Source organism: Embiotoca jacksoni, unplaced genomic scaffold, assembly GCF_022577435.1.
Source record: "Embiotoca jacksoni isolate LCO1_2020_lvr unplaced genomic scaffold, fEmbJac1.0.p SCAF_80, whole genome shotgun sequence".
NCBI classification, from domain to species: domain Eukaryota; kingdom Metazoa; phylum Chordata; class Actinopteri; family Embiotocidae; genus Embiotoca; species Embiotoca jacksoni.
In genome coordinates this window covers 246,440-257,500 of record NW_027185437.1, presented here as the reverse complement: position 1 = coordinate 257,500, position 11,061 = coordinate 246,440, and the positions used below count along the sequence as shown (strand labels likewise).

Sequence of the window (11,061 nt, the reverse complement as noted above, 5' to 3'; positions counted from 1 at the left end):
AACACAGGAACAAACACAGGAACACAAACAGGAACACACACAGGAACAAACACAGGAACACAAACAGGAACACAAACAGGAACACACACAGGAACAAACACAGGAACACAAACAGGAACACAAACAGAAACAAACACAGGAACACAAACAGAAACAAACACAGGAACAAACACAGGAACACAAACAGAAACAAACACAGGAACACAAACAGGAACACAAACAGAAACAAACACAGGAACACAAACAGAAACAAACACAGGAACAAACACAGGAACAAACACAGGAACAAACACAGGAACACAAACAGGAACACACAGGAACACAAACGGGAACAAACACAGGAACACAAACACAGGAACACAAACAGGAACAAACACAGGAACAAACACAATCAGGAACACAATCAGGAACACAATCAGGAACACACACAGGAACAAACACAGGAACAAACACAGGAACAAACACAGGAACACAAACAGGAACACAAACAGAAACAAACACAGGAACACACACAGGAACACAAACAGGAACAAACACAGGAACACAAACAGGAACAAACACAGGAACACAAACAGAAACACACACAGGAACAAACACAATCAGGAACACAATCAGGAACACAATCAGGAACACACACAGGAACAAACACAGGAACAAACACAGGAACACAAACAGGAACACAAACAGAAACAAACACAGGAACACACACAGGAACAAACACAGGAACACAAACAGAAACAAACACAGGAACAAACACAGGAACACACACAGGAACAAACACAGGAACACAAACAGAAACAAACACAGGAACACAAACAGGAACAAACACAGGAACACAAACAGGAACAAACACAGGAACACAAACAGGAACAAACACAGGAACACACACAGGAACACACACACAGGAACAAACACAGGAACACAAACGGGAACAAACACAGGAACACACACAGGAACACACAGGAACACAAACGGGAACAAACACAGGAACACAAACACAGGAACACAAACAGGAACAAACACAGGAACACAAACAGGAACAAACACAGGAACACAAACAGGAACAAACACAGGAACACACACACAGGAACACAAACAGGAACACACACAGGAACAAACACGAACAAACACAGGAACACAAACAGGAACAAACACAGGAACACAAACAGGAACAAACACAGGAACACAAACAGGAACAAACACAGGAACAAACACAGGAACACAAATAGGAACACACACAGGAACACAAACAGGAACAAACACAGGAACACAAACAGGAACAAACACAGGAACAAACACAGGAACACACACACAGGAACAAACACAGGAACACAAACAGGAACACACACAGGAACAAACACAGGAACAAACACAGGAACACAAACAGGAACACAAACAGAAACAAACACAGGAACACACACAGGAACACAAACAGGAACAAACACAGGAACACAAACAGGAACAAACACAGGAACACAAACAGAAACACACACAGGAACAAACACAATCAGGAACACAATCAGGAACACAATCAGGAACACAATCAGGAACAAACACAGGAACAAACACAGGAACACAAACAGGAACACAAACAGAAACAAACACAGGAACACACACAGGAACAAACACAGGAACACAAACAGAAACAAACACAGGAACAAACACAGGAACACACACAGGAACAAACACAGGAACACAAACAGGAACAAACACAGGAACACAAACAGGAACAAACACAGGAACACAAACAGGAACAAACACAGGAACACACACAGGAACACACACACAGGAACAAACACAGGAACAAACACAGGAACACACAGGAACACAAACGGGAACAAACACAGGAACACAAACACAGGAACACAAACAGGAACAAACACAGGAACACAAACAGGAACAAACACAGGAACACACACACAGGAACAAACACAGGAACACAAACAGGAACAAACACAGGAACACAAACAGGAACAAACACAGGAACAAACACAGGAACACACACAGGAACACACACAGGAACACACACACAGGAACAAACACAGGAACAAACACAGGAACACAAACGGGAACAAACACAGGAACACAATCAGGAACACAAACAGGAACAAACACAGGAACACAGTGAGATGGAGATTAGTTCTCTGACATGATGAAGATGAATATTAAACAGAATTATTCTTTAAACTCTCCTTATCTGAAAAAACAACGAGACGTTCAGCTCTGATTCAAATATTGATTAATATCCTGCTGATGTAAAATCACTGACGTCTATCAGGTCCCTCACCTGCACACTGGGACTGCTCCTCTCTGATTGGTCGTCACCACCTCCTCCTGCTGCTCCTCCTGCTCTTGCTGTCTCCACCTGCATCTGTGTCCTCACATCTGAACGCTCGTCATCATCCTTCATGTCCATCACCGCTGCAGCACGCACACTCGTAACATGTTGTGTAACATGTTGTGTATCTGGTGCTGTATCATGTGTGACTGACAGGTTCTGGTGGGGTTCTCCTGACGGCCCGTCGGTCTCCTCCAGAGGCGCTGCGTGCGTCCTCGGTCCCTCGGTTCTGGGTGGAGTGTAAGAGATGAAGATGACGTTGTCCTCCTCCAGCTGACAGACGGACGCTTCCTCCTGAGCGTCATCATCACACAGGTCGATCACTTCCTGTCTGAGGTTCTGCTGGGTGTCAGCTGATGGTTGGGCGGTTCTGTTCAGTCTGTATCTCCGTGTTGGTTCTGCTGGTTTGAGCGGCAGGCTGCTCTTATTGGTCACAAAGAACACCTTCCCGTTGCAGACCACCAGCGCCTCGTCCCGGCCTCCCGCCCCGCTGCCGGGCGCCAGTCCGTCGGAGTCCTGGTCCCGGCCCGGTTTCTCTCTCTCCGCCACCACACAGAGGATCTCAGAGGTGACGGATGCAGAGTGAAGAGGTTTGGGACTCGGAGCCGAGTCGTGCTCCTCGATCACCCAGCGGGTCGGGCTGTTGGCTCTGTGGGAAACCTTCGGGATCAGCTTCAGGTGCGGTTTGGTTTCTTTGGGTGGGAGTCCAGGTGACGTCTTTCTCGATGCCTCAGCGGGCGAGTGAGGGGCGGAGTCAGCCGGTGGAGCGGCGCTGGGAGTCACCATGGTGACGGGGGACACGTAGACCGCACCAGGAGACCCTGGACCTCCCGGAGACGAGGTGAAGATCTGCTCCTGGATCTCGGGAGGGAGTTTGGAGGCCAGGACAGTCCGGATGTGTGTGTCTGGGGAGATGTGGAGGTCCTGTCCTCGGGGCGGGGGGGAAATGTGGCGGTCCTGTCCTCGGGGCGGGGGAGAAATGTGGAGGTCCTGTCCTCGGGGCGGGGGGGAGATGTGGAGGTCATGTCCTCGGGGCGGGGGGGAGATGTGGAGGTTCTGTCCTCGGGGCGGGGGGGGAGATGTGGAGGTCCTGTCCTCGGGGCGGGGGGGAGATGTGGAGGTTCTGTCCTCGGGGCGGGGGGGAGATGTGGAGGTTCTGTCCTCGGGTCGGGGGTGAGATGTGGAGGTCCTGTCCTCGGGGCGGGGGGGAGATGTGGAGGTCCTGTCCTCGGGGCGGGGGGGAGATGTGGAGGTCCTGTCCTCGGGGCGGGGGTGAGATGTGGAGGTCCTGTCCTCGGGGTGGGGGGTGACGTCTCACTGATGTCACACCGTTCGCAGACAGCGTCGCCATCGGAGACACTTTGGCCGTCACGTTCACAGTCTGCTGCAGCTGCTTGTTCCAAAGATCCAGATCTACCTGAGGGGGCGGGGCACCGGGCTGAGGGGGCGGGGCGACAGGCCAGCAGCCGGGTCTCCTGCTGAGGAGGTGAGAGGGAGTTTTCTCCCTGTGAGCTGCTGATAAGAGGATGTTCCCGGCAGCTGCTTTCTGCTGAGTCCGCTCGGCGCCGGGTCGGCTGGCCGCCGTCTGGACGAACCGCCGGTTGACCATCTGGACCGGAATCAGCTTCATGATGTTCTTGCCATCGGCGCCGATTGCCGGCATCGCCTGGTAGAAGACACCGGTCCCGCTGAGGAGTCACGACAGCAACGATTAACAGAAGACGTCACATTCAAACTAACTTTTATTCAGTTAAATGAAAACATTTCTAAACTCTGCTGGTGTCCCAGAAGAGATGAAGTTCTCAGGGAACTGTGGAAGCTGTGATTTATATTATTATTATTATCATTTGTATTATTATTAATCACTGATGGAGCATCTTTATTTAATGTCTTGATACGAGCTTAAATATTAATACAGCTGTTTGTTGTCCTATTGTATTCTGTAAAGACTTCATGAGTGTGAACATGTGTAAACTTCTACAGCCGAAACAGGAAGTGTGACGTTGCCATGGATACGGTGAGGTACCTGCAGCCTGTTTCCAAAACCATGTTTCCAAATAAACGTTTGTGAAGTTTTTGTATAAAAACAAAATGTGGTGATTTGTAAATCCCACGAACTCATTTAATAGAAAATAGACCAAAGAAAACATATCAGATGTTGAAACGAAGAGAATCTACTGTTTAATAAAAAATAATATGCTCATTTTGATTTCTAAAACGTTGTGTAGAGATCAACTTTTCTCTGAGGTGGATTCAGTTCCTCTGATCTCACTCAGTTTAATATCTAGAACAATAACAATCATAGTGCTGCTGCTCTGAACGGTTAAACTAACCGGTGAACTAACAGTCAAACTAACCGATGAACTAACCGGTGAACTAACGGTTAAACTAACCGGTGAATTAATGGTTAAACTAACCGGTGAACTAACGGTTAAACTAACCAGTGAACTAACGGTTAAACTAACGGTTAAACTAACCGGTGAACTAACCGGTGAACTAACGGTTAAACTAACCGGTGAACTAACCGGTGACCTAACCAGTAAACTAATGGTTAAACTAACCAGTGAACTAACGGTTAAACCAACCGGTGAACTAACCGGTGAACTAACGGTTAAACTAACCGGTGAACTAACTGGTGAATTAACGGTTAAACTAACCGGTGAACGGTTAAACTAACCGGTTAAACTAACCGGTGAACTAACGGTTAACCTAACCGGTGACCTAACCAGTAAACTAACCGGTGACCTAACCAGTAAACTAACAGTTAAACTAACCAGTGAACTAACAGTTAAACCAACCGGTGAACTAACCGGTGAACTAACGGTTAAACTAACCGGTGAACTAGCGGTTAAACTAACCGGTGAACTAACCGGTGAATTAACGGTTAAACTAACCGGTGACCTAACCAGTAAACTAACAGTTAAACTAACTGGTGAACTAATCGGTGAACTAACGGTTAAACTAACCGGTGAACTAACGGTTAAACTAACTGGTGATCTAATGGTTAAACTAACCGGTGAACTAATGGTTAAACTAACCAGTGAACTAACGGTTAAACTAACCGGTGATCTAACGATTAAACTAACTGGTGAACTAACGGTTAAACTAACCGGTTAAACTAACGGTTAAACTAACTGGTGATCTAACGGTTAAACTAACCGGTGAACTAACCGGTGAACTAACGGTTAAACTAACCGGTGATCTAACGGTTAAACTAACCGGTGAACTAACGGTTAAACTAACCGGTGATCTAACGGTTAAACTAACTGGTGAACTAACGGTTAAACTAACCGGTTAAACTAACGGTTAAACTAACTGGTGATCTAACGGTTAAACTAACCGGTGAACTAACCGGTGAACTAACGGTTAAACTAACTGGTGATCTAACGGTTAAACTAACCGGTGAACTAACGGTTAAACTAACTGGTGAACTAACGGTTAAACTAACCGGTTAAACTAACGGTTAAACTAACTGGTGATCTAACGGTTAAACTAACCGGTGAACTAACGGTTAAACTAACTGGTTAAACTAACGGTTAAACTAACCGGTGATCTAACGGTTAAACTAACTGGTGAACTAACGGTTAAACTAACTGGTTAAACTAACGGTTAAACTAACCGGTGAACTAACGGTTAAACTAACCGGTGAAATAACGGTTAAACTAACTGGTGAACTAACGGTTAAACTAACCGGTTAAACTAACGGTTAAACTAACTGGTGATCTAACCGTTAAACTAACCGGTGAACTAACGGTTAAACTAACCGGTTAAACTAACGGTTAAACTAACTGGTGATCTAACAGTTAAACTAGCCGGTGATCTAACCGGTGAACTAACCGGTGATCTAACGGTTAATCTAACCGGTGAACTAACGGTTAAATTAACCGGTTAAACTAACGGTTAAACTAACTGGTGATCTAACGGTTAAACTAACTGGTGATCTAACGGTTAAACTAACCGGTTAAACTAACTGGTGATCTAACGGTTAAACTAACCGGTTAAACTAACTGGTGAACTAACGGTTAAACCAACGGTTAAACTAACTGGTGATCTAACCGTTAAACTAACCGGTGAACTAACGGTTAAACTAATTGGTGAACTAACGGTTAAACTAACCGGTTAAACTAATGGTTAAACTAACTGGTGATCTAACAGTTAAACTAACCGGTGATCTAACGGTTAAACTAACCGGTTAAACTAACAGTTAAACTAACTGGTGATCTAACGGTTAAACTAACCGGTTAAACTAACGGTTAAACTAACGGTTAAACTAACTGGTGATATAACGGTTAAACTAACGGTTAAACTAACCGGTGAAATAACGGTTAAACTAACTGGTGAACTAACGGTTAAACTAACTGGTGAACTAACGGTTAAACTAACGGTTAAACTAACCGGTTAAACTAACTGGTGATCTAACCGTTAAACTAACCGGTGAACTAACGGTTAAACTAACCGGTGAATTAACGGTTAAATTAACCGATTAAACTAACGGTTAAATTAACCGGTTAAACTAACGGTTAAACTAACTGGTGATCTAACGGTTAAACTAACCGGTGAACTAACGGTTAAATTAACCGGTTAAACTAACGGTTAAATTAACCAGTTAAACTAACGGTTAAACTAACCGGTGAACTAACGGTTAAACTAACCGGTTAAACTAACGGTTAAACTAACTGGTGATCTAACGGTTAAACTAACTGGTGATCTAACGGTTAAACTAACCGGTTAAACTAACCAGTTAAACTAACGGTTAAACTAACTGGTGATCTAACGGTTAAACTAACCGGTAAATCAACAGCAACGAGGATTGTTTTTCTTCCGTTTTAAAACCACCTTTCCTTCCTTGTTTGAGTGAAGTTTTTTTGTTTACCTGTCAGGTGAGTTCAACCTCCCGTTACCGGATCTGTGAGCAGCGTCCATCTGTTTTTCTCGTGAAGAGCTGAAACCGGGATTAAAACGTTCCCACCGGCCGTGAGGCGGGACACCGGATAGTTCCTGGCGCGAGCTACCGTCTACCGTGTTCACATGATAGCCGGGTCCGGAGGAGTTACCGCGAGCGCCGTTCACTCCGTCCTCAAAGTAACGACCCTGAAACCTGCCCGCTGCCCTTCATCTCCGAATAAACTACAGATTTATTCTCACGGATTCATGTTTTCTTTTCATATGTTTCATCTGGAGGCTCTCAAACACGAACAGCTTCTTGTTCTCGGCTTCCGTTGGTTCTTTTCTTCTGTATTTTAATGGCGGTCGGTAAACAAAGTTCCGGCGCATTACCGCCGCCTGCTGGAGTGTGTTAATCCTGCGTAACCTGAACGCAGCCTGAACGCTCGTTTCCTCCTGTGCTTCTCTAAATAAAGATAACTAAAGTAGTTTTAGCTATTTCTGTGTGGTGCAGTGATGGAAAAATAATGAACTCATCGTACTTGTTCTATTGTCTCAGTATTTATCTGTACACGGCATGTTCTCAGACACGACGTCTCCGTGTCTTGATCTCGTGACCTGCGACCTCACTCAGTACTATCTGTGCACAGCATGATCTAATTTACGACATCCATATGTTACGACGTCCATTATCTTGTGATCTACAACTGAACTCAGATGTAAAGGGAATGGATGTGGATGTCAACTGTTCGTCACACTGTATAAAAGCTGCCCTACGGAGGAGAGACGTTGAGCAATGCTGGACATCTTTCTTTGAGTGGACATGTATTTGCTCCTTCTTGCAAGAATAAATGTCTGATGTGTTTGATTTTGAATACAGCCTCTGAGTAATTTTTCTAACATGCAGTATGATTATTATGAAAGGAAGTGAATTTTTGAATCTTTATTTTATCAGTTGGTGATTTAAAAATAAAGATTTTTTTAATTTCCTTTACAAGCAAATTTGGTAATTAATGCAATTTTACCGCAAAAACTAAAGTAAAATCTCAATCGATCACAATAATAAAAATAAACTTCTGGAGGGAGTGATTTATAAAGTGTTAAATAAAATAAAATAGAGAACATTACCTAAAAACATACTAAATAGGTTCTGTTAACATTATATTACATTCCTTTTGATAAAAAGTTCCATTTTATTTGATTGATTCTGTCTACCGTGTCTTTAAGCTGCTGAAACATTTCAAACTAATTAAAACTAATATTTGACCTGCTGCCAGCACAGATCTGAAGCTTCAAGTGTTTATTATGTCTGATTTCCAAATTAAGTTAAATAAAAAAAAACCTGCAAACGTCACATTTAATCATCACTTTTAATAATTGAATATACAATTAATTTACTGACCTGTAAGTATAACAAACATGTCACAAGAAGAAGAGAAAGTAGCTTCAGTTTGAATATAACATGTACACATGACATCACTGTCATCTCAGAGCAGCTTCAGAAAAAGTGGAATGAAACAATGGCAGGTTGGCGTGATCATGGAGAAGGCACGTTTTAACACAGTTTCCTGACGCAGTGTCAGTGAAATCTGGATGTTTGCAGTGAGATGAAAGCAGCTCCACAGTGGAGCACGGCGGAAACATGATTTATGGTTTAATTTGGAAATCAGACTCAGAAATCAGATCCAACAGAAGATTCCTGTGAGTGTTCAGGTTTTGTTTGTTAGCAGATCATCCAGAATGCGTTCACACATGTAGAGGCAGCGCGGCACGTGGAAGAACCCTGAAGAACACCAGAAAACACACCATTATTATCATTATTACTATTATTATTATTATTATTATTATTATTATTTTACCTGCTGAGCACAGCAGGAAACTGATCCCAGAGACCCAAAGACTCAAGGTTCACCGTGAGGTCATAAGGAAGACTGCAGGGCAAACAGTGCAACAATCTAAGACATCTTCAACATCCTTCCTCAGTGTGACCAACCATCAACCATCAGTGATGTCATCATCCATCAGTGATGTCATCGTTGGTTTGTGAACGTTATGAATCCTCCAGTTCAGATTCTGTCCGTCACCATCTTTGCTAGTTCGGAGCGGTTTGGAGCAGGAAGTGACCATATTTGGACGAGCTGGGGGAGGAGCCAGCGGTGGATCTGACCGATCTGATCGGAAACCTGACGATACTACGTCCCGCCCACCGATAGCTGTAACATGACTGCACCACAGGCCTGTCAATCAAACAGACACGCCCCCAAAAACAGGTCTTCTTGAATCTTCTTTTCTAATGAATGAGGGATTATTTTCAGATGGACCTCCAGAAAACTAATAAGAAGGAGTGACTTTATTTCTCTTGCAGGTCTGCTACTGAAGAGGCTGCTGGGAGATCTCCCATCATGTACTGCTCTCTCCTGTAGTTTGTTTTTTTGTTTATTGTCTCTGCAGTTCTCGAGACATATTTTTATTGCACACTTTCGTTTAACATGACCTTTTTTATCTGTCCATGTTCTCCCAGCATCATTTTATTAAAGTATTTTACCAGCTTCTTCTTCTTACACCACGTTCTCACCTTTAAAGGGGCCTCCTTTGAAATCCAGAGCCACTTTCCCTTCTTGTGTTAAATATCCGAACCATTCTCCGCTCTGAGCATCAGGAAACTGCACAGAATCAGACACACACAGTAAAAAATGTCTTCAGTACAATATACAAATATAAACTCATAAGATGAATATTTAACAGGATTCAGAAGTTAAAACGGTCTGTGATCTTCAGGTGTTATTTCAGCTTCAAGGTTTTATTATTACAACATAATTGTAGGAGCTGGTTTGTAAAAGCTCAATGCGTTGGAGGAGCAGATGGATGTTCATCTCTGTGTTTTCAGTCAGGATGAGTTCAGTCTTTCTAAAAGTAAAGACTGGAAGCATTATTTTCTAGTTTAGAGACCTAAAGTCTGCAGGAGAGTAACCTGTCGCTATCATAAGCGGCTGGATACAAGCAGGTTAGATTGATTCATTACTAAATAATTTATGAGCAGAATTGGAGGATAAAATAACAAAGCTTGCTCCGAATGGGACGCTTAGCGTTCCCAAGAGACGTTGGGACTGAGTACGAATCTCACAGTTTCCTCAACAGCCTCGACCCTGCTGCTGGCCGCTAGGAAGGAGGATCTGGACCGCTCGCCAACACTTCCTCAAAACACCTCCTGAAGAGTCTCAGACGACTCAGAAACAAGCCGTTGAAGACTTCCACAGTCTGATGTGAAACATTTTATTGTGTAAAACATCAATAAAATGACGGCGCCCCCAGAGCTATAGGAGGAAAAATGAAGTGGAAAAACACAGAAAGTGCTCGCCAGCTGGCCTCCATAGACGCTGCTCAGCTCCTCCCTCTGGACCTTCTGATTCCTAGAAGTTACACAGGAAATCTCGTTAAACACTACAGGCTCTCTGGTCAACAGGTTGACACCTTTTTTTCTTTGGTTATGTCAGCACAATTATCAGGAATGTTTTCCACTTAATTTTACCTTCTACACTCACAAAGATCCTAGTTTGTCAATCAGAACCACTTCAACCAAAAAATACCCCAAAAAACTCTGAAGATGTTTCACCTGTCTGTCCTCTTGGGCTCTTCGTCAGGACAAACACAGAAGTTTACAAGCTGTTCAGTCAAAACATATGACCTGAAAGTGCCCGTTTTGTTTCACACAACATGTTCAAAGAGGATGGGGGGGGGACTTGATGATTGGAAATGAACAGTTATTTTATGGTAATAAAGTCAATATATTTTGAAAGGAGACTTTATGATGTCATACTTTCAGCAGAGCTTCTGTTCAC

At 43.7% G+C, this 11,061-nt stretch overlaps 2 protein-coding genes across 7 annotated transcripts in view; both read right to left on the bottom strand.

Moving 5' to 3' along the window:
* Nucleotides 1-7,558, bottom strand: part of lrif1 (ligand dependent nuclear receptor interacting factor 1) — a 12,039-nt gene extending 4,481 nt beyond the window's left edge. Inside the window, 3 exon segments of the mRNA XM_069139273.1 lie at nt 2,288-3,369; nt 3,371-4,026; nt 7,212-7,558. Of these exon segments, the coding sequence (XP_068995374.1) occupies nt 2,288-3,369; nt 3,371-4,026; nt 7,212-7,261 (1,788 nt within the window). The 5' untranslated portion in view covers nt 7,262-7,558.
* Nucleotides 7,559-8,573: 1,015 nt separating this feature from the next.
* The window catches only part of renbp (renin binding protein), a 29,571-nt gene continuing 27,083 nt past the window's right edge, over nt 8,574-11,061 (bottom strand). For all 6 annotated transcript variants that reach the window (XM_069139302.1, XM_069139306.1, XM_069139305.1 and 3 more), the window contains 2 exons: nt 9,798-9,885; nt 8,574-9,005 (listed from right to left, as the gene is read on the bottom strand). In XM_069139302.1, coding sequence (XP_068995403.1) covers nt 8,932-9,005; nt 9,798-9,885 — 162 coding nt within the window. In that variant the 3' untranslated portion in view covers nt 8,574-8,931. The remainder of the gene's footprint in view (nt 9,006-9,797; nt 9,886-11,061) is intronic.